This window comes from Eumetopias jubatus, unplaced genomic scaffold (genome assembly GCF_037043125.1).
Source record: "Eumetopias jubatus isolate StellerSeaLion01/CBP00866 unplaced genomic scaffold, mEumJub1_p1.0 scaffold_4, whole genome shotgun sequence".
Lineage (NCBI taxonomy): Eukaryota > Metazoa > Chordata > Mammalia > Carnivora > Otariidae > Eumetopias > Eumetopias jubatus.
Genome location: NW_028274810.1, coordinates 15,334,614 through 15,362,458, shown reverse-complemented (window position 1 = coordinate 15,362,458; position 27,845 = coordinate 15,334,614). Strand labels below are relative to the sequence as shown.

The following is a 27,845-nucleotide window of genomic DNA, read 5'->3' as shown; positions in this document are numbered from 1 at the left end:
ATTCAGAAGGTAAGCAAGAAAGTGACCGAGGCAAGAGGTACAGAAGTTAATTCAACCTGGAGAGGGAAGAGTTTAGTAAACAGCCTTCACAACAGGTAGGGATCCATCAGAGAGGAGGTAGGTTTTCATCTGCTACTAAAAAAATGAATTGGAAATCAGCATCTTCTATGATGCAAACATGGGTGATATTTACCACAGCAGCATTAGTAATACTGAAAACATCAGCTACAACCTAGGTGTCCCCGAGGATAGTGATTAAGTAAGTTCTGTCAATGTAACAAAATCAATGAGTTACTAGCAGAGGGGATATGAAAACTACCATGGTATGAGCACTCAACAAGCGGAATGCATATAGACTGTAACACCAGGTGTTAGTAATACTTGCATATCAGCAGGGGCAAGGGTACATGTGCATCTGCAGAAGCCATGGGAGCATCTGGGGGCAGGCAATCACTCTTTACCAGCTGGCCCAAGGGCTCTCAAATTCCTTTAACAACTGGCACGGCAGCACCAGCAAGGTTGGCTACATGCCATCTAGGCCCACCGCATTGTTACTCCACGCCAGCCTGCAAAGCATAACCTGCAAAGGCTCTGTGGTGACCACTGTTACCATCTTTCTCTTACAGATGACAAAAAACTTAGGGAGGTTAAATGACTTGTTCGAGTTCATTCTGCTCGCAAATGACAGTGCCGAGATTCAATCCCAGGCCTGTTTGCCAACACAGTCTGGCAACTTTACCCTGGACCACGCTGCTTCCCAAGACTATGTAGCCATATGAATAATATGAAAGGGAAAAATCCAGATAATAAAGTGTAAATAAGTTAAGATTACACTTTACTTTTTAGGGTGAATTTTTTCTTTCTTTTAAAATTTCCAAATGTTTTATAATATGGTTGTTTTCCATAAGGAAAGATTTTATGACCGCAAGGTTTTTTAAACACTGGGAAGAGTTATTGAAGTTACAAATTTAAAAAAAAAAATTTTTTCCCTCCCCAAACAGGATACTTTTCATCTATCTGAAATGCTTCAACTACTGTTCTATCTGAATAAACAAAATCACCTATAAATGACAGCCCTTTCTAGCATGGGGACTCTATGATGCATTATCAATCTTTATCAAACAAATAAAAAATACTATCAGCCTAAAAATTACAGAGAAGCCAAGGTATTCATTCATTCAATTAGTATGTACTGCTTGCCTGCTATGAGTCAGCTGTTTGGCTAGTTGGTAGAGAACCCTGAGTTAGTCAAGAACCTTGCTTTCATGGAGCGTACAGCAATTTCAAGATGGCAATTCCTTCTTGGCCAATTTTTAAGCCAACATCACTGTGCTGAAGGGCAGGGAGCACCGGCTCCAGGCTCAGTAGCGGCAGGCAGTGATCAGGCCTACTAGGGAAGGGAGGTTGGGCTGCTCCATCTCAGAGCTTCAACATCGGTTCACCCCGTCCTAGACCAAGGCCGACCGTCAAAGAAGGAACCCTGAGAGAGTACAATGGTTCCTGGGAGCTCCCTTAGCCCTGAGGGGCAGTTTCTATGTCATCTGCTGGGATGTCATCTTTCTTTAGGTCCCTTGGGGGGAAAATGGGATAGACACAAATGACTGAGAAGACAATCAGCGATTTCTGAGAGTTAGCTGGTCTTGAATCTTATAATTAAGAGAAAGAACCTACTATTTAACCAAGCTGTACCTTTGAGAAGACAACTCTAAAACCCTGTGAATGTCACAGTATAGATTACGGTTCCTGAACATACACTGCCACCATCATTACCAGTGTGAACACTGCGACGCACTTGGGTTAGGTCTGACCTGGGAACTCCCTACTGATCCGGAAACAACCTGCTTAGGGCTCAAAATACGTGTCCATTTTATTGTAAGATAAATCACATTCACTTGAAAGGTAGTGAGGATTGTTAATTCATAAAAACCATTCTGTGTTATTTCAGTGATATAAAAAAACTCATAATAAATAGAAAGATGGTTAAACTCTATGCTACCTTCCCACAAATACATACCCATTTAAACGAAGAGATACAGACCCCTACGGACTCTTCCTTCATCTTCCTTTATTGTTTTGCCACTCAGTGAGGTTAGCCTAATCTCCTCGGAACTAGATCCCTTTTCATACTTCTTGCTAAGCAGGTTGCTAAGCAGACACTCAGTGTGCTGAGTGTGACAGTCTGGTGAAAATTTAAGATGGCTAGAAGATCCTTCAAATCAAATTTTAGACTCCATCATGTCTATGATAAAAGTAGGGAACTTACATTCACAATGTGTTACTCAGCCAATGCCCCAGCCACATGTTATGTATCTCACCTTCGATATAGCTTGGACTGTCCGAAAGTCATAATTACCAGTGGTACATGGAAGGTAGTCAAGACTAGAATGATCTGGGAAGAGACAAAAGCATGCAGTCAATAAGAAAGATAGTCCAATTACATGCTTGCATGTGATGGGATTAAATCAACATCTAAAAATTGCCAATAGCCCTGCTCTGTGGTAGCCTATACTGTAATATCAGAAACCCAAGAAGGACCACGTTACTAGGGCTCACAATGACTCAAGATCTCAGCTCCTTTTGTTGAAATGGTCCCATCACATACACCTGAAGTAGTGAGGCAGGGCTAATCAACTACACATTATAATAAAGGAAGGGTTTAACTATTTTGTATCTCTATTATTGTAAGATATTCTCAGGCAAAGATCATCCCTCTTTCTGCTTACAGAGGCTAGGATAGTATGGGCGTTCTAATAGAGGTCACTATGTCATATACATTTGCCCTTTCCTTCCTCTCCTCGCTGTTAGTTCTCTGGGAAATTAATTTTTCAAATAAGTACTTTTCTAGACACAAATATGCATGAAAAACAGACTCTTGATAGTAGATTAGTACGAGAGACTATGAAGTCTCAAATAGCCATATAACAAGAAATCTTAGAGATACCAACCATCTTAGACAAATGGATAAATCATGGAAATTGGTGCGCTACTCAAATTTTAGAAGAAACTGAGACATGGTTAAAGATATCCTACAAGTTTAAAACTTAATGAAAATAAGAAATCTATAACTTGCTTTTCAACACCAAAATTCTATTTCTTTTGATTCCTGATACCACCGTCATGGGCCTCAGTGCTATGACCCATACATTACCAGAATACCAGAGGGTATGAGCTGTGGCCCCCACCCTTGTTCAGACGGAAGGACACAGAGCTGGGCAACGCCAAGCCCTGACTCAAGACCCGAAGACCCGAGGCCACCCTTGGTGCACCCTCCTCCGTGGAGGCTGTATATACAGGGATATACAAGGATAAGGAGCTGACAGACTCTCCCTCCATGCCACCAGTCCTGGCACAGGCTCCCCTGTGGCAGGGGAAGAGACAGCAGATGGAGCTGAACAGCCGCGAGCCCATGGGCGCCACAGTCCTTCAACGCTAACTGTGGGAAAGGACACAGGAACAATACAGTTTGGAGGAAAAATGCCAAGATGTGCAATGTGCAGTTTTCTGCTGCTACACAGGGGTTTTCCCAAGTATTGTGAGGCTCCCGTTGGAGCACACGGCACTCTCCTTCCTCTTTCTTCTTCTTGCTCATCTTGATGCCAAGCAGCCGCCAAAAACTAAAAAGGTGTCTATCTTGCTATTATGGAAGAAGGTGGTCACAAGATGTTCCCAGTTCTAAAGCAAAACCAAACCAATCACAGCTTCCTGAAAGTCTGTACTGCAAACATGCGTTTTCTGCAATGGAGGTTGGAGACCATTTCAGAAAGTAACAACATTCAGTGTTTAAACTCCTAAAATCCCCATCTTCTTCTTGCTACACTGAGTTAACAGATTCAAAATACTACTTACCCCAGTGCCATCGCCAACCCAGGACAAGGATACTGAGACACTGAGATCATCAAACACATGCTATAAGGGAAAAAAAAAATTTATTTAGAAATGACATCTGTCTTCCGATCTCTGGCTTCCTTAAATAATTCAGAACACTATTACTTTCAAAGTGATTAAGTTCATAATTATAAGGGGGTATGAATTCCCAGAAAAATCTGGGAGAGCCAGGATTGAACTACTTAACCCAAATTACAAATAACTTGGACATTTTAATTCTCTCTCATGCAAAGTAAGCCAAGCAGATGAGTTTTCTTACTGCACCAGATGGGGAGATGGAATAATCTAATTGCTTTTTCCAACAGAACTAAATATAAAGATATAGAAAGTATTCTTAGGATGCTTTAAAACAAGAGATCACAGCCCACATTGACAGAAATAATTGTAACCCAATCGGCATAATTTGAATTCTTCTAGGCAGCCTTCACAGTATAGTTGAGTAGTTGATAGATGGATTCCTTTTGCTCCTAGGCTAACTCACTCACTCAAAATGGCAAGGGACAGAAGCAAGAGCCAATGCCCTGTTTCACCTTTACATAGTGACGATGGGGGCACCTGGGTGGCTCAGTCCATTAAGCGTGTGACTTCTGACTTCGGCTCAGGTCATGAACTCAGGATTGTGAGATCGAACCCCATGTCAGGCTCTGTGTTCAGTGCGGAGTCTGCTTGAGATTCTCTCTCTCCCTCTGCCCCTCCCCCTGCTCTCTCTCTAAAATAACAAAGTAAATATTTAAAAATAAATCAATAAATAAATAGTGGCGATGATGATGAATTATGATAGAAGAACTGTCTTAGCAGTTATGGTAAGACTGAGGAAAAAGAAAAGGGAAAGCTGGTACATTATATCCAAGATACAGTATGCATGTTGACATGTAGTTATAATAATCATCACGGATGCTTTAGGGTTTTGGTTTTTAAATACTTTCTCTATTTACAAAATAATACATACCCATTATAGAAAATGTGGGCAATAATAGGGAGGTACAAGAAAGAAAATATAAATTATTTATAATCCTATCACACAGATATTCAAGGCTAACATTCTGGGTATAATCTTCTAGTCTATCATTTTTTACATTTAATTTTTATGTTATTTTATTATTTTTTTAATTTAAATTCAGTTAGCCAACATAGAGTACATCATTAGTTTTTGATGTACCATTCAATGATTCATTAGCTGCATATAACACCCAGTGCTCATCACATCACATGCCCTCCTTAATGCGCATCACCCATGTACCCCATTGCCCCTCTCTATCATTTTTTTAACTGATAAAGAATTCCAAAAAGGCAATACTGGTACTTAGTAAAAATTTCCAACCATACCAGATGTATACAGTCGATCCTTGAGCAATGTGGAGGAAAGAGGTGCCAACCCCCAGCACGGTCAAACAGTCACATATAACTTTTGACTCCCTCAAAACCTAACTACTATAGGCTACTGTCGACTGGAAACCTTACCAATATCATCGATAGTAGATTAACACATTTTGTATGTTATATGTACTATATGCTATCTTCTTGCAATAAAGCTAGATGAAATAAAATGTTATAAAGAAAAACATAAAGAAGAGAAAATACATTTACCAAACAACAATAACAACAACAACAAACTGCATGTAAGTGGACCCGTGCAATTCAAACTCTTGCTGTTCACGGGTCAAACGTATAATAAAAAGTGAAAATCTTTTCTCTTCCCCAACCACGTGCCCCACCACCTCAAGCCCCACACCCCCGAGCAGTTAACAGTTTAGTATATATTTCTGCTAAATGTTGATGATTATGCTTTTCACTTACAAAGACTTATTATATCTTATTAAGTTTCTTCATCTTAAGCATGCCCTCCCTTTCCGAGTATGAGCAGTTCCTTAGAAGCAGAGGCCGTAACTCTATACTTCTTAGTATTCCTTGTGCCTGACATGATACTTTACACCCTCCATAAGTATTTGTTGAAAATGATTATATATCCTTCCCAAACCACAAACTCCGTCTCAAAATAGAACACGTCCATAAATGGTGGGATGCCAGCCACTTGGTCACTGCAGCCACTACCCCAACAGAGAAGTCTGAAGAAATACGACTCAAAACACTAACTGTTTTGCTTATCTTCTCATTTTCTTTCGTGGTCCTCCTGAACGGGTTTCTGTATTCACCTATGTTATTTCCCCCCTCGACTGTGAGTACCTGTGAGATCAGCAGAAGCTCTTGTACAATCTCTGGAAATGGTACAATCAGTGCCTCACGGAGGGCTTGCTTGCGAAATGCTGCTTAACTCTCAAATGCTCAGGCAGAGCTTCTCACAGCCTCTGCAGGACAGAAAGGCCATTCATACAGGTAAGCTTGCTAAGCATCTGAGAAAAAGTAGGGCTGCTAGAGACATCTGGAACTGACACAGCAATGTGTCTTGTAAGATATTCCACGCAGAGCAAGATGGCCTGTTCTCTTGAGTGAGGATATAGTGTCTGAAATTACGTCAATGAGCTCCTTGAGGAGCAGGAATACCCAGAGTTCCCACGGGCACCAGAGAGACCACATGGGCTCACAGTCATCTAAACACAGGCTATCTTTCCAAGGAAGGCTCTGGTCATCACAACTGACTAGGATAAAAGAAAAATTCCATCACTGGAGTCCTGGCTATCTTGATCAGGCCACAATATAGTCTTGAGCCAATCAGGATCTGCAACTCTCACTTTTCAGACAAAGCTCTACACACCTGATCCAGCCAGTCAATACACACTGGCATTACTCACATTTTCCTCTTGCCCAGTCACAGAAGGAGGAGGGTCATTAGATATCACCAGCAATACCCAGCTTCACCTGAACAACTCAAAGGAGAGTTGGCCTCATTTATCATCCAAAGAAAGAGTTCCTCTGGAAATGTAGGCCAGATTTATTAAGTCTAATTGTGGTCTTCTGCTACCCTTAGCCCTCTCTCCTTTTCCTTTCCAATAACCAACTACATTTTACTTTTGAAAACATATAAACTCATTGAAAAAACCCATCTATCTATGGCAAATGCAACTAACTTTTTATATTCCAGTCTTTAACATTCTTATACTAGTGAAAGTAAAAGAGAAAAATGAAATCAGATCTAACAACAGACCAAACCTCAGGTGGAAAGAAAAGGTCATATGGAAAGAAAAATTAACCCTTGTCTAAATGCTATTCTGGTCTTGCCTTAAAAAGCTTAAAAAAAAAAAACAACAACAACCAAGAGCAAAAAGGACCAATCCACTGCCAAGGAACCTAACTATGCCCCAGACCAACGTTCAAGATATTTATAGGAATATAAAAATACCTAGCACTAGAGAAGATAAAATTCACAATGTCCAACGTTCAATCAAAAAAAAAAAAAAAACAGGCATGCAAAGAAGCAAGAAAACAGGAACCATAATGAGGAGAAAAATCAATCAAACTGACCCAGAAATAACACAGATAATAAAACTCATAGACAAGGACATGAAGACAGCTGTAATTATACTCCACAGGTTCAAGAAATTAAAGAGCAGATTGAGCATGCTAAATAAAGGCATAGAAAATATGAAACGACTCAAACTGGATTACTAGGGATAGGAATTACAGTGTCTGGGGTGAAAATTACACTGGACCGCATTAACAGGAGAGGAGGCACTGCAGAAGAGGACATTAATAGACTCGAAGCCATACCCATGGAAACTATCCAAGTGAGACACAGCAAAAAAAGCAGGAAAAATGAACAGTGCATCACTGAGCTATAGAGCCTCAAGTAACCTAATATATATGTAATAGGAGTCTCTGGAAGATGGAGGGGATGGGAACAGAAAAAAAACAAACAAACAGAAAAGAAAGAAGAGCCCAGAGTTTCCCAGATCTAATGAAAAGTATAAACCCAGAGAGCCAAGAAGCTCACAAATCCCAAGCTTAAGGAGCACAATGAACACTATACCAAAGCACATCATATTCAAAATGTTTAAAACCAGTGATAAAAATCTTAAAAGCATCCAGAAGAAAAAACGACATTACATACAGAAGAACAAAGAATCATAGCGGACTTCTCCTCAGTCACAGTGCAAGCCAGTGGATCAGGATCTTTAAAGAACTAGGGGAAAACTGTAAAGATAAAATTCTATACCCAGTGAAAATAGTTTTTAATGCTGACTTTAGAAAAGAAAGTTCTGTTCTTCTGAAGTTGTTTGCTGCCGCTTGGTATTACATGGTGGGTGTTCCTTTCCTGACAGCCATAAGAGAGGGACTACACCAGTGCAAAAGATCTGAAAGATAACTGAAATCTCAACTTTCCGTGTAAAACCAACCATTCCGGTTCCTAATGATCCCAGCTCACGTGATCTCCTCCTAGATATTATTCTCACAGCACTTATGGATGTTGCTGGTACCATAACTATTTACATATTTGGCTACCCCTCAGATTACACTAGGTATTCTTAGATGGCAGGCACTGTGGTCTGGTATTACCCATCAGGCCTAGCACAAGGTCTTATATGTCTTAAGTGCTCCACAAATATCTCTGTACAAGTCTATTCACAACCCCCTGCCACCAACATTACTGACCTGTGTGTAATCTTCCTTCTAGCATGGTTACCAACATTTCAGTAAATAATGGCTGAACAGGGATTCTTCCTATGCCCTTTCTGCCAGCCGGAACACGGTTAACACTAGGACATGTTCTGGGGTGCTTATACACCTAACAGTGACCTCACTCCTCTGCTCCCCACCATAATTACCATCAACTCCATATGGCCCAAACTGGTAAGGATGTCCTGCACGCAGCAAAGTGTTTGCAGACACCGGCCGGGGGCAGAGGATATAGAACAGAAATGCACACATTTGAGTGCAAAGAAACAGTGGTCTGTGCACTGAGATTTAAGCAGGGCGTCCAGAGGTAGGAGTGGCCGCGAGCAATAGCAACATGGCGGGAGGATGTGGTTGTGCAGGGAAAACAAATGGGAGGACACCCGCAAACCTTCTGAGAAATGTCAAAGGATAGCACGAGTAACATATCGTTGTCACCCACCAGTCAAGCGCTGAGTATACAGAAGATGTGCTAAGTGCTTGTTCAAATGAATAAGAATTTTAAGATCAGGGCGCCTGGGTGGCTCAGATGGTTAAGCGTCTGCCTTCCGCTCAGGTCGTGATCCCGCATCGGGCTCCCTGCTCGGCGGGGAGTCTGCTTCTCTCTCTCTCCCTCTGTCTCTCATGAATAAATAAATAAAATCTTTAAAATATTAAAAAAAAAGAATTTTAAGATCAGGACAGACAAGTTGTGGTGGTAATAGAAGGAAAATAAAAATACAGTAAAGGAAATGTGTACGAGAAGAACAGGACCTCTGACTGAATGCCCACAGAAAATGGAGATGGGGCCACAGGATCACCTACTCAAACAGTCATGGTTTCCAGTGGTATATACAGCTGAACAGAATCAACTGATAAGTTATGGTTCAATTGTTCCAATCAAGGCAAAGTAAGATGAATAAGAGAAATATGAGCAGAGGACAAGGCTGTGTGGCTAGGAAGACCTGAAAGGCAGAATAATCCCTTTTAAAAAGGAGAAAACCCCAAACCTTCAGCACAATACTACCAATGAATGGCCCACAATATTAACATACTGAACATGTAAAAACATGTAGATATGTAGGAGTCAAGGAGTCCGGCCAACAGAAGGTACAGTGAATGTCTACCTCAAGCAGTGTTGCAAAAACGATGCTTTATGCTAGCTGTATACACGACAATTGAAATGGAGAAGGTGGGGAGAGCTGAAACCCGTTTTACTTCTGGAAAACAACAGCCGTGTTGCTCCAATGCAGTATGCCTAAGAGGTAGATTATTTAGCACAAAGAGAACATGATCTGGCCACTTCATATTGCTAAATGTCAGCCAAATGTACAATGCAGAAGCAGGTCAAAATTAAGGGAAACCATGTAAATATACTGTTTATATGATGAACAATCCAAAAGCCAGTATCCAGAGGGGCCACCGAATAAATACAGTAATTCCAATTACTGAATCATACCCTATGGTAGGAAGCTCAGAAACCAAGCATTTAAGACGAGCTATGTAAAAATGTCAGCTTGATTCAATCAGGAGCAGATGAGCATGAAACTTGCCACTCCTAGAGAGAGATTTATTAATCTCCTAGCACAGTTACTGGCACAGGAATAGACAAGACAGATCATTGGAACAAAACGAATTCCAAGACTGGGCAAGGTTTCTTTTAGTGTATGATCAAGCTAGCATTTCAAGTTAGTGGTCAAAGGGTTGGAAAAACTCTCTCTCTGGAAAAAATAAGCTGGATCCCTAAAACCCTTCTTACCCCCACTCCCAAATAAATTCCACCTACAGCAAAGATTTAAATATAAAAATTCAAATCTTGAAAATCCTAGAAGTATGAGTGACTATTTTTATAATCTTAAAATGAGAAGACCATTTCAAAAAATGATGCAAAAACTGAAACACATAACATACTACAGGAATTACTTGGACTACATAAAAAAATTTTTTAATGGCAAAACACAAAATAGCAAGTTGAAAAAAATGGAAAAATTATTTGAAACAAGACAAAGGGTCATTATAGAAAAGAGTTGTCAAGTCAATAAGAAAAAGACAAAGACCTCCAAAGAAAGTAGGCAAAAGACACAAACAGGCAATTCACAAAGGATAAGGAAATGGCTAATAACATGTGAAAAGCTATTCAATTTCACTAGTAATCCAAAGAAAATCAAAGAAAAATAATGCAATGACATTTCCACCTTCCAGAAGAGCCTGACAGAGCGTACCCAGGGAGGACACGGAGACCAGGCACCTGGGTGCACTGTGGGACGGAGCGTATCACGTGCTACCACTTTCCTGCAGAGCTGCTCAGTGATGTGAGTCAGAACTGAAAATGTCCACATCATGTGACCCAGCAATCCTACCCCCACCCTTAAGAATTCGTCGCAGGGGGATAATGACACGTCTTGACAAAGGATGTTCGTACCTGGATGTCTATTGCAGCTAATAACTACTGAGCACTCCCTGTAGGCCGTCCACTGTGTGAAGGCGTCTTAACACATTATCATTTAATCCATGTAACAAAGCCATAAGATACATAAGATATCGTTCTCTCTGTATATTCTAGGTGAAGGTTAAAGCTTTGTTAAATATGCTACAATGTGCAATGAAACATAGTGGGTGCTGCTGAAAATGTTTCTGGTATTCACTGACACTGGAGGATATTCCCAACGTACTGCCTAAAAAGCAAGTGACAGAAGAGTGTGTAAAATCCTGTGTGGGTCCTTACGTATATGTGCTGCCGAAGCAAGCAGTGTGTGGGTCCTTATGGTTAAAAGTTACCTGAAGGGAGGTCCTTCAGAAAATCAATAGCAACTGTCTCTAAATGGTAGAATTTCTGGGGATACTTTCTCTTCTTTACAGTTTTTCTGGACTGCCTGAATTACTCCCCACCCCACCTCCGACTATCAGGAATCATGTTTAAAAATAAAACTATAGGGGCGCCTGGGTGGCTCAGTCAGTTGGGCATCTGCCTTTGGCTGAGGTCATGATCCCAGGGTCCTGGGATCGAGTCCCACATCGGGCTCCCTGCTCACAGGGAGCCTGCTTCTCCCTCTCCCACTCCCCCTGCTTGTGTTCCCTCTCTCGCTGTCTCTCTCTCTCTGTCAAATAAATAAACAAAATCTTTAAAAAAATAAAAATAAAAACTATATTAGTTATTTTTATTTTGAAAAAGGGATATATAAAAGAGTGGTATAAAAAGTATACATAGACCATGTCAAGTTTATTCTTCTATTACACCGGCTAACGGGATGCAACAGAAGGTTCCAGGACAGGTCAGAGAGCCCCGCTCCTCCCAGCCACACTAAAATAGGTGGTCTCGATTTAAGGTAGACTTCCTCATACCACATCCCAACGTCATTATTCACTGACACACTCATAGTCTTCCGTTCATCACCTGTTGAACAGTGATTTCTAATGTCCCAGATGGCACTGACAGCCATTTGTTGCCCCCAGTAGGGAAGCTCTGGGCAGCAGGGAATCGTTGGCTGGCATTTATAACCAAATTGGTTTTCAGGGACTCATTATGGTAGAAATTAGGGGACAGCTTGTACTACCTTCTCTGAAACACATCCACCTTGACAGCTGATGATAAGATTTATCCATGCATTTATTGCCTACCATATTAAAGTCTGAGGTCCACACATTTTAGAGACCATGAATGAACACAAATGTCCATTTCTGTGGTCCTGTAGCCAATCGCTAGCTCCGTCTGGAAAAAGAGAAAGGCCACAAAACACAACATGCTTCATGGGGATAACTTTGTTATCCTTTGTTATCTAATTAAACCAGAAGCCTAATTAAATTACGGTTGCTATAGCTCAGAGAACTTAAAGTTGGTCGTGCAAGTCACTGTAGCTTAGAAAGAAAACTTGGTAATGAGAAACTTCTGCCTGTCTTAGTTACATCCCTGATCAGGTATGAACCAAATGTGGGTCAGTTTCACAGGGTTGACCCCAGGTAAAAAGCCACTCGTAGATGACCCGACCATTCTGCCATCAGGAGCCACTTCTCTGGCTAGTAAACAAGGGAATGAATCCCATGATGGCATCCTTCACACACATTCCTTCTTTGGACAAGTACCTCTGTGTGTCTACCCTGCGCCATGCCCTATTTGGAGCCCTGGGGAAACAGTAGTGAGAGTCTCTGTTCTGTGCTCATGGAGCATTTATACCCCAAAACACACTTCCTACAGAAGTCTAAAAATGAAGTCTAAGCATGCTAGACCTTTAATCTAGAGACGACAGCCTGTCAGAGTGAAAATACAACTACAAAAGTGGGTGTGAAAGCCCAGTCCAGTAACTCACTGGTTGGAAAAACAGGCTCAAATTATTTTCTCTCTTGGGAATCCACTTCCTCAGAAGTAAAACTGAATTATGCTCCTTCGCTCAGTGGAATAATAGGTATCAAATGAAATAACATACAAAGGCAAGGCCCTGGTGATCCCACAGAAGCTGGAAATTTAAGATTCAGGCTTCCAAACCTCAACTAGGGACAGACAGGACACAGTGCGGTGCAGAAGAGGTCTGGGACACAGCCGGGGTGATGCTCTTGCAGGCAGGAAGGAAATCTTCACAGAATTCAGTTCTGTTAAATAAGGCGCTGCTGAGATCATAAAACATGAGCTAAAAATAAGATCACAAATGTTCCAGTTCTCATGGAGACTATTCTTAGAAATGAAAACGCTAAACACAAAACATTACACAAGTTTTCATACTTACTCAATTATTCAGAGATTTCTGCAAGGCAAGACGATACAGAGAAGAGCACTGGGCTAACAGTCAATATGAATTTTATTTCCAGCTCTGCCGAAAGCTGTGTGAACTTGAGCAGTGCAACCTAACTTCACCACCAAGGTGAGGGGGCTGGAGTGCCAACACCTCTAGTCCTTATAAGCTTTAAAATTCTATGACTCATCAATAATTTAACCACTCCGTTTGCTTTTCCACTGCTCTTTGTTCAAAACAAACAAAAACCAACTCAGCTTCCGGGCTCCACAATACTTTAGTGTTGAAAGGGGAGAGCAACAGCAACCTGCGTTAGATAGAAACCCCAATGACCTGAACACTCACTGGAAGGAAGCAAGGGAGACCTCTGATGCCAGGATCTGTGCAGTAGAAATCTATGCATTTGACCTCTAAGATAAACCTGCAGACCATCACTCTATCAATTTGCTAAACTTGTCAGAATTACCTACAATTAGTAATCCATTTTCTTAGTTCACAGAAGAAGCAAATAAAATTTAGGGGATAGTGTGTCTCAAGACAGGGTCAGCAGCAAAAAGAACAGGATTTTGCAAGGGGATTATCATTTCTGCAGAACAAAAAAGTAAGCTTCAACAAGTGGACAATGGGCTGTTCAAAGAAAGGGGAGAAAATGGCCCCACATATCTCAACAGACCTTGAGGGCATGAATGCCACACTGCATTAAAATAATGTGAGCAGTGGCATAGCATAGTTTAATCTCTTCTTAAATGATCCAGGGTCATAGTGTTGACTAAGAAGGCAGAGAAATAGTTTAGAAAGATTCCCATTAAACAAAAACAAAAACAAAAAAACCTTTGGCACTTAAAAGGGTGGGCTTAGTTTTGGAAAAATTCACTTTCATGGGATATCTCAATTCTCATTATGCCCAATAAATGAGCTAAATTTCAAAACAGTTAGCATTTACTTTTTACATCTTAGTCCCACGTCGTAGGAAGAAGTGATAAGTGGTAGGCCCCTGTCGCCAGCCACTGAGCCACTGCGGGTGGGGACGAAACCTTCACTGCCACCCCCGCCTGCTTCCAGATCCTTGGGCACACCAAGCTCTTTCCAGCCCCAGGCCTTCGAACATTTGGTTCTCCCTGTGATACTCCTACTGACCAAATTCTATTCATCTTCAAGTCTCAGTTTAAATAATTTCTCAGTGACTCAGTCCTTCCTAATGCCCCCAGACTAAAAGGACCTCTGTCAATTACTCTCCTGCCGTTACTTTTGTTCTTCTGGGTACTTACCATATGTACAGTTACATATTTGTTTAACATTCATGTTTTCTGCTGGTTCGTAAAAACAGGGGTCTCGTCTGCTGTGTCCCACCATCAGTTCCCAGGACTTGAGATCCAATACAATGCCCAACATCTAGAAGGTGTGCAATCAGCAATCGTTGAAGTAAAGGACAACAACGATGGTAGTGAACTTGTACGGAACACCTACGATATAATATACCACTACTCCCTTAGAGGTGAAGAAGCAGGCTCGAAGAGGTTCAGTAATTTGCCTGGAGCCACACAGCTGGTAGGTGGCGGGGCAAAGATGCAAACCCCTCTCTGTCTGATTCCAGACCACACACTGAATGACTGCTCTTTCCCTAGCACCATGTGAGGCAGAAATGGTGAAGGCAAAGCACGAGCATGGCCCCTACCTTTAAGACTGTAATCTGGGGAATAAACATTGAATGAATGAAAGTGAACATGAGATGGAATACTATAGTTAAATGCTAGCCTCCACAGCAGGGGAGTAAAGAAGAAAGCCACTAGATCTAGAAGGGCATTCAGACAGGAGGAAAGCCATGTGAACAAGGATGGAGACGCACAGAGCACATGACGGGCTCAAGGGCCTGGTGGAAAAGTCACACTAACTGGAAGAGAGGGTCAGCACAGGCCGGGGAGTGGTGAAATGTTAGCCTAAAGAGAGATGCACATAAGGAAAAATAAGTCCCCAACATTCTGGTCTGCTGTGCTTCCAAGCAAAGTTCCTGAGAAGTATCCATCACATCTCGTTACTATTTCTCCAAACTTCACAGAGGTGGGTACTGGGCAAAGCTAACAGCCGCGGCTCAGTTAACAATCGAGGGCGAAGCCGGCAAGGGGCCATTTCAGAGCTGTCAACTTAAAACCACAGTCACTGACTCCAATAAACTAGAACTTAATGAAGCAGAAGTAGTGATTAAATGAGAAGCAGTCTTATTTTTTTTATAACAGTAAATTCTTTAAAACCATAAGTAAACAACTATACTATAGAACTTGAAACTACCAGAACCAAATGACCGGGGATCTGATGACAGTGGGATTATTATTTCTCCTTCATCTCCCACAGCTTCAGGAAAGACTAGGGTGAGATAATCTCTCTCTCACCTTATACCCTTGTTCTTAAAATCCCAAGTCCAAGGACATAAGTAGTACATATTTCTCAATCCAGATTTGGTTTCTATGAGTACCCATGATGATTCTCTAGGAACATGACAGCCAGGAAAAAAAAATTCAAGTGCATAAACAAATATTTGAGCATCTAATGGGTAATGCATCAGAAGCTTTGGAGAAATAATCATTGTAAGATATAATAGAGGATGAATACACACTAAATCCCACATCTCATTTAATCTTCACAATGATCTAACACATAGATATTAGGACACCCATTTTATAGATGGAAAAACCAAGACTCACTGAAATTAATCTATCCATGGTCACCACTCAAGTTTGAATCCAGCCAGGTCTGACCTAAGATCACGTTCCCTCTTAACCAGTGCCTCAAAGAACTGTCAATCATATTAACAAGTTAAAATTTTGATGTAATCATGAAGGTTAAAAAAAAAAAGAACACATACGCTTCTCACATTTTTGCCAATCTTGACTCACCCCCCTTCTTGCCACCCCCACCCAAGCCTGTCACCCAACCCTGCCAAGTGATAAAACCACCTCATCTCATGTATCTCCTTTTATGCACGTGTTCCTCTGGAGTTGGTATTTATCAGGATCATTTGGCTGATAATTGGGCCCTGTGGAGTCATTAGCTAGATCAACAGGCTTATTAAAAAATGACATAAATCACACATATGATACTCCAAGGTTTTCAAAACATTTTCTCTTCAAAGCCTCTGATAGTGCTCCATTTTATATGATGGGAAACTGAGGCTAAAAAAGGCTAACAGAGCTCTGCTGAAGGTTCAATGACTGTACAGAGCAGAGAATTCACAACTCTAGGACTTACAACTGGGGCCTGTAACCTTGCCTTATCCCTAAAGCAAATGCATTGATTTAAAACATCTCTATGAGGGCCGCCTGGGTGGCTCAGTCAGTTAAGCATCTGCCTTCAGCTCAGGTCATGATCCTGGGGTCCTGGGATAGAGCCCCACAACGGGCTCGCTGCTCAGCAGACAGTGCTTCTCCCTCTCCCTCTGCTGCTCCCCCTTACTTATGTTCTCACTCTCTCTCTTTCTCAAATAAAAATCTTAAAAAAAAATAAAACCAAAAACATCTCTATGAAACACTTCCAAACGTTGCACCATGTTGGGACATCTGTGTTCTACTCTCAGTTCTTGGCCCACACACAAAGTCATTTAGCCTCATCAGTAAAAGTAAGAGCTCTGACCAGCTAATCAGCCTAACAATCTATGATTCAAACCGTTAAGCACATTATCAGCAAGAATTCAACCTCCTCCTGTTCACAAATATTAAGAAAAGAGAAATCTGTTCATTGGCTTCACCATCTTACAGCGCCTGGGTTTCTAACACCTTGGCTCACATTCTCCTCCAATAAGGTCCAGGAGTCCAAGAGTGTTCCTTAGAACCTTTAGCACTTCAAGTATAAAAGGTGGTCTGCCCTGCCCTCTATTCTGCTCTCCTGTTGGACGTATTCTTCAAGACTGCAGCAATGGTCAACCTCTAAATGGTCAACTCTTCTTGGCTCCCCATTTCCACCTTTGGTTTCTCCAGCTCTAGCCTCGTGTCTAACACTACCCGTTAAAAGATGTTCCCCAGGAAGTCTCAATGCACAACTCCCTGCCCAGACCTCCCCTCTCTTTCCTCCTCCTGCCCCTGCCCAAGACCTACCTTTTTTGACGTCTCTACATGTTTTCCTGGAAACCTTAGACATACGCCTCATCAGCTACTTCTACCCCACAGAAACTTTCCATTGACCATTCCCTGAGCACGTCCTGGATTTCCCTACCATCATGCCTTTACAGATCTCCTTAAGAATTATCTCCATACCTTGATTCTCTCTTCATCCAGGAAGCCTTCCCAGACCACCGCACTGTAGTGGGCACGCCTTCTTCAAAAATTCTTCCAAACTTTCATCGAGCCATCTCTGAACACTTAATCCTTAAAGCAGCACCAATGAGGATATCTTTAATGTTTGCCTTGGATGTCCAAAGGCCTGGACTCCACTATATGTAGTTTAGTAAGTGCTTAAATGAATGACATTGACACAAAACATTTTGATAAAACTTTTTATTTCACCCTCCAAATAATCCTAAAGCTGCTTCTCTAATTTAAAAAACTACAATAATGGTCAGAGAAGTTAAGTGATTGTCCATGATCACACAGCTATAAACCAGCAGAGCCAGGACTCAAATCTGGGTAATCTCTCTTTTGAATTTTGTATACAACATTTGAATCCCTACGACAAATAATAGGTACCAAATAGACATCTGATTTGAACTATCGTGTCTGGGAAGTATAATCAAAATTTTCCTTCCCAGTTCAATTCTCTTAGTCCTTCAGGGTGATCTTACTGTTGAACCAGACTTGCAAACTGGCTTAAGTACCATATCAGAACTTAGTTTCTTAGAACACACAGGAAGAAAAGAACAAAAGTCTTAACAAAAGCAAATATGAGATAGTATTCAAGCCCTAGAAGGAAAAATAAAACAAACAAAACATACATTTTCTTCTGATGAAAAAAAAATCAAGTCTATTAATCATTCATATGTTTCTAACTAGCACAGGGCTGAGTACATTTATGGTAAGCTGACCATCTATTTTCAAAAACAAAAGCAGCCAGAACAACAACAAAAAAAGTCCCAGTTTTGGCAAACTACTGTAGGGAAGGAAAAAAAACAAATTTACTGTTATATGTTTACTGGGTTTGCTTTTGGACTATCCAAGCTAGTAGTTTTGCTTAGCATTAGATTTTTCAGACAACAAAGAATGATAAAGTATTACCCCCCGCCCAAAAACGAGTCAAATGTCTTTCATAATTATATGAAAAAAAATACTCCTGCTATCTTGAAGAACATTCGTATTTCAGTTAAGCAAGCTCTGGAGGTGGTAACAAATTACCCCCAGATGTGAAATCCGGGCTATGTTCAAGTTCAACTAGGAAGCAGAACAGCTGCAATTTGCTTCTAAATTTGGAATCAACCAACATTTGTGATCACAACCCCTGGCCTCCCCGTCTTCCATATGAATCAGAATTTTTTAGACATTTTAAATCTAATCCAAAATTTCTCATGTTGTAGATGAGGAATGGAGAGCTAGATACCAAAATGTAAAACAGAAAATAAATTGCATTCACAGAAAACTTTCTCAGCAAAACACCACAGGCTCCGAATGGAAGATTCTGTTTTTGCTGTGGTTTCCTGAGACTAGGATTCAGGGTAGAGTGGGGAAAATAGCCTCAATCTTTAAACAACAACAACAACAACAACAGAAAAAACCTCCACATGTCCGGCATTCACCTAACAACCTCTATGGGTATGAACTGTCTGTCATGAAGATTCATTCAACCCAGCTAGCTCAAAGCCACATATTACTAACCCAACTTTGACTATAGTCACTATTAGAACAATAAAAAAACCTGTCTAGAACAGCTTGAAATTGACCAGCATGTTCCTCAAGCCCCATTACTCCTCAAACCCACCTACACACAGATCGGTGAGGCCACTCAGACGAAGGGAAGAACAAATTTTCACCAAATTTTTAAAAAGAATAAAAGATGCCAAAGAAACACTAGTTACAAAGGGATGGGAAGGTAATTGAAAAATTTTGGAGATTTACAAATGCAATATGTATTTCATAATATTTTTAGAGCAACTGTCACAGTGCCTTTTGCAAGAAAAGCTGTATTTTTAATTACATGTCAAGTTTGATAGTTTTACCTGCCGTAATATTAGCTTCTAACCATATAAAACATCTGAGCATCATTTCTCCAGTCTCAAAACACAGTTCACTTTCTGTAAGGACAGAACTTGAAGGGCGCCTGGGTGGCAAAGTCGGTTGAGTGTCCAACTCTTGGTTTCGGGTCAGGTTGTGATCTCACAGTCGTGAGATCGAGCCCCAGATTGGGCTCTGCACTCAGCGTGGAGTCTGCTTGGGATTTTCTCCCCCTCTCCCTCTGCTCCTCCTGCTCATGCTCTCTTTCTCTCTCTAAAATAAATAAATAAATCTTTTTTTTTAAAAAAAAGATGGAACTTGAGGGGTAGGATTGGATAGAAAGGGAGGGAGAAGAGCAGACATCACTCCTGCTCCGACTATTACCACTCAGTGTTAAGCACTGCCCTTCCTGTGAGGATCCTACAAGGATAACAGGCCAACTAGGACAAAGTTGGGAAGCACAGTCTCTGTAGTCACCCACTGAGGATCCAATGCTTGTTGGCAAGAGCTGATTGGAAATCGGCAAAGTGCAGGAGAAGCTGCTAAGAGCCTCTGTGAACCTGACATGAAAGATCAGATCAAAACAGCAGGATGGAGAGCCTATTACTATTAGCATTTCAGAAAGAAAATAACCATTAGAAATTGGCCAGAACATAGGCCTTCTTCCAATTATTTCCACAAACAGGAGACTCAGATTTCTAATTAAAAATCACTATGCACAGAGCCAAATATCTGAGTCAGCAGAGAACTTCCCTAATTGTTACCCTGCATTCCCTCTGAGCCATTTGTCCTGCCTAGATAGCTCTCTACCCTCACCCCAACCAAACCACAGATGAAGACTAACCTTTCCCCAGATAAATATACTTCATCAAATCTGCTGATACTCGTAACTGAAATCCGCAACGCAGAAGTCATTTTAACAGCCCTCAGGGGTTAAAGGTCTGATTAGTACACTGCATGGGAGTAGGATCCTCATGGGGATTCTGCTCATTCTGCTCAACCAGGACCAAGAAGGAAATCCTACAGAATTCCTATTCTTTGACCCCTGTGTATAACAAATGGGTGGACCAGGGCTCAAGAGAACATTAACTCGAGGGTGAGGATGGAAGTGCTGGGGAAGGTAGTATGGAGAGAGACTGCATGTTGGAATACACGAGGCAGTTAGAAAGTTCCGGGGCAGCTAAAGGCACTGACCTTCAGATTTCCGGGTATGACAATGATCCACAACAGGCTAGAAGCGGCAGCTCCCTGAACTTCCAACAGGCACATTCAGTCCTGTCAGCGTGGACTCAGCCCTGCCAGCACCAGCAAACAAACACGCACATTCTTCTCAGAGCCGACATGCCATACAACAGTCTCTCTACAGGGCCTGTTTATTTAAGAAACCAGATGCTTTGATGTTGGGGCACAAGTTGGGAAGTTCTGTGTAAAGAAGTAGTTAATGACAGGAGCAGAGGGAGGACAGAGAATGAGCAACAATTTCTGGCTTTTAATCGTAAGTTTTGAAAATTTTAAGGAAATTATCAAATGGTCTGAACACAGGAATGAGAAGTAAGGAAATTATGTCAGCAACCACCGTAACTATGGCCAAAGCATTTCATCTGTTTAAGACAGTTTTCATGCCTAACCTCAAAGGGGTACTTATAGGAGGAATGTTTTGAAGCAATCCAACTTAGAAACCAACATTAATAAAATCTTCTGTGCTTGCTCAATTTCTCTCATGTGCAAAGGTTATACATGTCATGAACACTCCCAGCTCTCAAAGGAAAGAATCAGTTAAAAGTGTGGCATGGAAACAGTTTTGGGTTAAAGGCAAAAAGAAGGTTATTTCTTGAGTCTGAGAAAAGGGAATTTATAAATACACATACACACTTGCCGGACTTCATGAGGGAAGAAGCCATTTAGAGTACAGGTCTCCTAAAACCAGAAGAATATAAACGTGCTATCATCTTTAGTTTTACCTTGCTTTTTAAAGAAGATGAAAGGCCAAAATATTCTCACAAGCCAAACAAGCCATAGGTCTAGGAAATTTGCTAAAACTTTCGGAGGCTTTTCGTTGTCCAGTCTGAATTATCTTTTATCTTGGCACCCCCAGTACCCAGCCCATCTTGGATATCTGGACGGTACTCTCATACACTGACTATATGAATTCATGTGGCTTAACATGAACAGCAAGTTTTAACAAATAAGAGGAGAACCAAGAACCTCTGGTTTTTCCTCAGGAATTGAATCCTGTCATCTTATGAGAAACTACTCTAAATGGCACTTCCCCAGCTGTACAAAAGCATACAATATCCCTGATAAAAAATTGTTTTCCCATGCTGATACTTTTATTTCACACTGTTTATAAAGGGTCCCTAAATACTAGATTTCTTCCATAGAGTTCAGGATGATTTATCAGGACTTCTAAAAATAAAGAACTGAAAAGCAAAACAGACTACTACATAACAATTCCGGGTTAAGGACATGGACCTCTAAGAACTGCTTTACTCAACCATTTCTAAGGTGAAGATTATTAACCGGCTTCACTTTCATCATATTTACATGTTATAAACCGGGAGTGATGTCTGGAAAAGAGACCATGGGTGATTAACAAGTGCAAAAAGAGCTACTTAAAATTAGGTCACCGAAAGAAGACTGAGGGAAAAACGCCAAAAAAAAAAAAAAATTCACTGGAAACAGTAGCGAAATAAAATGAGAGAAATAGAGGGAAGCTTCAAAGAACAAGGTTTCAGGTCTGCTCTTGAGTCTATCTGGCCTAAGTATCCCCTGAGCCAGTTTTTTCAACCTCTAGCTTTAGAAATCAATAGTTTACAAAAGACGTATCAAGTCAAACCAATCAGGGAATAAATCCAGCAGTAGCAGCACGTCCTAAGGTAGGTCAACCAGCAAGAGAAGAGTCTAAAATACCGGGTAAGAATGCCATGTCCAGCTGACTCCAGGAAGGAAGTGGTCCTGTTGTTAAGTTCGGAGTCAGTGCTGTAAAGCCTTCCTCAACTCCCCACTCGGAGATGGAAGTCCACACCATTCTGTTTTCCTCCGTAAACAGGAAGTCGTCCCAGGACGCATTCCACCCTATCTGCATCCAAGTGGTCCCACACGTCAGCACTGGTTTGGCCACCTTTACACGGCTGCTGCCTGCGTGGCCTTCAGTGGGGCTCTCCCTGACTGCCTGTGCCCTGACCCCACGTCTGAGAATTCTGCACAGGTATCAGTTATAGTCCAGGCAGAGGGAGAAAGCTAGTTCAAGGCGAGACTGAGATTTGGCCGACAGGGAACTGGTCATACACGGACAAGTGCAGTAAGCCACTCATCTCTGGCCCTCTGTGCAACACTTTTTGGAAGAGGAAGGGATGCGACGGAGAATATGTCACATTGAGAATATACTGTACAAATACGGGTGGCAGCAATTAAACCATCAGTTCTTGGAAACACATGAGGAAGATGCCCATGTTGCAGCAAGGAGCCAGGACCTTCTTAACAATGGGCTTTGTCAGGCCAGTAGTGTGCAAAGGTTGAGGGGCTTGTCCCCCGGGGAGAGAACTACCACAATTTTTAAAGTTTCTGACTAGAACCGAGCGCAAAGGAGAATATCTGCAACGTGTGTCCTAACTGTAAGAAATCTTGTTACAACGGGATGAAGACAACCTGGTCCGAGTCCAATGCCAGGATCGAAGGTCAAACTGAAGGCGGAAGAGAGATCACATATATACCGTCACCCCATTTCCAAGCTTGTTCCTTTACCTATTATAATAAATACACACAGTAACCTAAGAGCTGCTGTGGGATTTCTGAACACCGCCTACCCACCCTGAAAGTACTGACCCAGCGAGGACACACCTTTGCTTCTGCGCAGCACAACTTCTCCAAGCACTTAAGAGGGAATTATTCTTCCAGGCTCCTAGTGGGTTATAGCGTTACTGGGTCCTGATTATTTACACAGACGCAAAACAACGACCCTCAAGAGATTTTGACAACTTAAGGAAAAGAATGCCGTGAAAGTCTAAGGCGGCCTCCCCTGTGACGAAACACAGCCGCGCGGGCCGCGGCGTCCCGGGGCCCGCTCCGGGCCGGACTCCGCCCGCCGCAGTTTCGGGGCCGCGGCCCGGGGCGGGGGGGCGCGGGCGGCGCGGGGCCGGCGAGCGGCCCGGGTCTCCCCGGCGGAGACACGAGGCGCACGGACGAAGAAGGAGGGCCGGGCCGCGCGGGCGGGGCAGGCGGCCGCCGGGGGGCCCGGGGGCGGCACCTCGCAGTCCGGGCGGCGCCCGGGCCCGGCGCCCGCTCACCTGGTGCGTGTTGTTGGCCAGCTTGGCGACGAAGTCCCGGACCCGGCCGCAGTCCTGATCCTCCTCGAGCGCGCTGCGGCGCCAACGGCCGCTGCGGGGAACCGGGCCCCCGGGCGCGGCCGCGCGCAGCCCCCAGCTCACCCCGACGGGGCCGGACCAGCGCGACAGCGGCGCAGCGGGCGGCGGCGGCGCGTCCAGCCGGTCCTGGCCGAGGGTCGCCCGCGGCAGCAGCTGGAGGAGGAGGAGGAGGAGGAGGCCGAGGCCGTGGGGCCAGCGCGAGAGGCAGTCCACAGCTCCCCGGGGCCGCTCCATCGCCGCCAAATGCCTACGCCGCCGACACCTGCCGCCCGGCGCGCCCGCCCACCCCCGCCGGCGGCGCGCCACACCCCCGAGCCGGAGCCGGGCGCTCCTTGGATACGCGCAGCCGGGCCTCTCCGCCCCCATAGGCTGGCCGCCTGTCCTTCTTCCCCAGTCCACTCCTCATTGGCTCGCGTCGCCTCCGGCTTCGGGGGTCCTGGATTCGGATGCCAAGATGCGGGACTGATTGGCTGGAACGTGGCAGAGACCGCTGAGGTCATCCCCCCATCGCCTGACGTCTCCGGGTCCCGGCTTCCAGAGTTAGCATAGGAGCTTCCCCCACCTCCCGCGAAGCCCCCTGCTCGTGGCGCCCGGACCCCTCGCTGCTCCCTCTGGCACCCTCAGGTTGGGGACCGGGTTATGCCCCCCACCCCGCCTCCCCCACAGACACCCCTAAAATTCCTTGGGTTGCGGCAGCGCCTGGAAAATCTCCTAAGGGAATCCCTCAGCTCGCTCAGCTGGAAAAGGGGGCCTCGCCATGAACCGGTGCTTCAGGTTTTTAACCCTCGCGTACTGGAGCACCCATTGTCTAATGAACCAGCCTGCCTCGCTGCCAGAAAGGTAAATGCGAACTGTGTGGGCTAGTCCTACGGAGGCAGATAGACATCAGAACATCCGTGACTCATGCAAGCTTGAAGAATCCTCCACTCCACCACGTATGGTCTCACTCACTTTCCTCTTCTGCAGGGAGTTAGGCCAAAGGGAGAATTGCTTATTGGTTTCCCCGAACTTACAAATTCGCTCAGAAATCAGGGGTAGGTAAAAGGGGCAAGGGAATTCCCCACTGCTTACTTTAGACACGATCATTTCATAGGTAGGTGCATGTCTTTCTTTACCAAAGTGCCATAACCCTGCAGAGAGTGCATTGCATAAGTTTGGTTTTGACTATATGATGCCCCCTAAATTAGCACCCTGCCTCTAATCAATAAAACAAAACCCCCATGCTGTTCCCTTTATTGCAGAAACTGCACACTTAACTTTTAGAACATGCAGCGCAGGTAAAACCAGTTTTGTTTTCTTTTTTAAATCAGAAGTTTTTTTTTAAAGATTTTATTTATTTGACAGAGAGAGAGGGAACACAAGCAGGGGGAGTGGGAGAGGGAGAAGCAGGCCTCCCGCCGGGCAGGGAGCCCGATGCGGGACCCGATGCGGGACCCGATGCGGGACCCGATGCGGGACCCGATCTCAGGACCCAATCCCAGGACCCCGGGATCATGACCTGAGCCGAAGGCAGACGCTCAACCAACTGAGCCACCAGGCGCCCCAAGTAAAACCAGTTTTGAATCTTAACTTTACTGACTCCATCCCTTCGGAATGCTAGAAGTTGTTCAGTAGAAAAGGTAGCAAATGGATACTAAGTGCGCAAAACGTTACACCCAAATAAGGCCATTAAAAAGTACTTTTAGCTATAAACTGGAGGTAAATCCAAATGAGAATATATTATTCATTGTAGTGCAAAATGGTGCAATGCACCCAACCCAATGTTTACATTAAAATCCTTCTACTCACAGTAATTTGCAAACAAAAAGATTTACAAATTTACATTTTTTCCAGAACAACCTTGGTATGACCCGAGAAGAGAAAAAATATTTTTGAATGGCATCTGAGCAGGGTGGTGAAATCACTAGACTAGTATTTCAAGTTCTCAGCTGCTGAAATGACAAAGCTTGAAAACTGGTGTACAATTTGTTCCTTTCCATTACCATGTGTCAGATTATTTTTTTAAAATACAGATTATTTTTTAATCTATGCCAACTATGGAGTAGATCACAAGACAGTCAGTTCCAGTAGCATGTGATTAGCTAGGGGAAGAAGAGGGGCTATAGAGGAATTTTTCTTTGTTTGGGTGACACAAAGATGAATGGTCTATTGTCTTACAGTCTTGAAAAGAAAAAACAACTCAACAGTGCCATCTCCTGGAGATATTACTAAATGCACTTTTAAACAAGTAAAATTGTTGCACTTACCTACCTTCACTTTTGAATATATTGCTTTTTGTTACCAACCATATGCTTACAGACTATATATTTCCTTCATCAACTGCATCAGCTGATAGGGACATGGTACTTTGCATATGGCACTGAGGAAATGTTTTGAGTGAATAAACTTAGATTACTTTCGTCTGACACAGGCACTATATACGAAAGTTGCACTGTCAAATCTCCCTTGTGAAATAATGCACATAAGATCTTACCTCACTTGCAGGACTAAAATATATAAGTTACTTATTACTAAAAACTGTACCTTTCTCCAAGATAAATTCTATAGCAGAAAGATGAATAGAAAGCGCTTACACATCACAAAACCATCGCTTTTCCTAGTGAGATCATTTCTGATCCTATTTATTTTTTTAAACAGGAAGTCTTAAAAAAAAAGATTTTATTTATTTATTTGACAGAGACAGTGAGAAAGGGAACACAAGTGGGGGGGGAGGGGCAGAGGGAGAAGCATACTCCCTGCTGAGCAGGGAACCTGATGCAGGGCTCCATCCCAGGACCCTGACATCACGATCCAAGCCAAAGGCGGATGCTCAACCGACTGAGCCACCCAGGTGCCCCTCTGATCCTATTTAAATTGGACACAAGAAACGTAGAATGTTTTAAAATTCTACAGAAAACCAAACTTCTCTTAAGAATGCTGAAATTCTATTCTTTCAAGAATGTAGAGGGTACGAAATTTACTGTCTCACCAGCTGTATAGTCCAAGGTATAAATAACACTGCCCAGGCAGCGAGAAGGGAAAACAGTGTAAGCTGTGGCTAAGGGAGATATGCTAAGATCTATTTTTCCCCACATAATACCCAAATTTCAGAGACACAACTCTCACCTCTCCCTAAAGAAGCATGCTTTGTTCATGACCTAGAGAATGTTACAGTCTAGTTCTCCCCAGTAGAAGCTTCATGGGAGCACAGACCGTATCCAGTATTTTCACAACTCTATCCCCAATGCCTAATACATTACTTGGCACAATAAGTTTGTTAGATTTGAATAAATGGAAGTTGTGATAGGATTTTTCAGTGGCATTTTCTACCAGGATTTGATAAAAGGTGAACACGAGAGAAATGAATCTCATGATCATCGTGTTGTATTTATTTTTTAAGTAATCTCTACGTCCAGTATGGGGCTCGAACTCATGACCCTGAGATCAAGAGTCGTGTGTTTGACTGACTTGGGCCAGCCAGGCACCCCTATCATGTAGTATTTAATAACAGGGTTAAAATCACTAGAACAGTCTCCAGAACATTGGTGACAATATATTCTGGTTCCCTACTTTCCTTATGTGTATATCTAAGGCAAAATTTTCTTCCAAATGTTTCCTGCCATTGCAATTTCCAAATGTACATAAACACAGTTGTTTTGTTTTGCTTTTTAATGGAAACACAGTATGAAATTTAGTATTAATTCAACCTACTCAAATAATCATAACTTATTTTGACATCATGGACTACAACTTCCTACAAATGTCAATGAAGATAATATGCAATCAATTCTCTATTATCCACATATGGATTAGCCATGTTGTAGATAGTGCAGACATTTCAAATCTCAATGAGATTTCCCTATTACTCAGTAGGTGTGCAGGCTCAAAGGACCTGGCATCGTAAAATCAAGTGTTGATGATATGAAACCGAAAATCTGATTTCAAGTCCCCACAGCTTAATTTTCTGTGTCCATGGACACACAGCCTTAGATTCTTCATCTGTTGAAGTATAATGATATCTACCTCATATGGCCAATTTTGGGGCTCCAAAAGATTGATTCTTTAAATAATCTCAATGAGTCATAAGATGGAAGCTTTTATAGTTAACTTCATTAAAAATGAAAATCTCTTTCCAAATTACCTATTAAGACACCAGAACTGGGACAACACTGTAGTTGGCTTAATTAACTCCAACCCTCAAAACATGTTTTTTATAG

At 42.7% G+C, this 27,845-nt stretch overlaps 1 protein-coding gene across 3 annotated transcripts in view; it reads right to left on the bottom strand.

The window, feature by feature from the left end:
* Positions 1-24,015, bottom strand: part of SORT1 (sortilin 1) — a 63,592-nt gene extending 39,577 nt beyond the window's left edge. Inside the window, exons 1-3 of one of the 3 annotated variants that reach the window (XM_028101925.2) lie at positions 23,572-24,015; positions 3,847-3,906; positions 2,316-2,389 (exon numbers count right to left, since the gene is read on the bottom strand). In XM_028101925.2, coding sequence (XP_027957726.2) covers positions 2,316-2,389; positions 3,847-3,906; positions 23,572-24,015 — 578 coding nt within the window. The remainder of the gene's footprint in view (positions 1-2,315; positions 2,390-3,846; positions 3,907-23,571) is intronic. The other 2 variants (XM_028101927.2, XM_028101926.2) reach the window with 2 other exon arrangements.
* Positions 24,016-27,845: the final 3,830 nt, after the last annotated feature.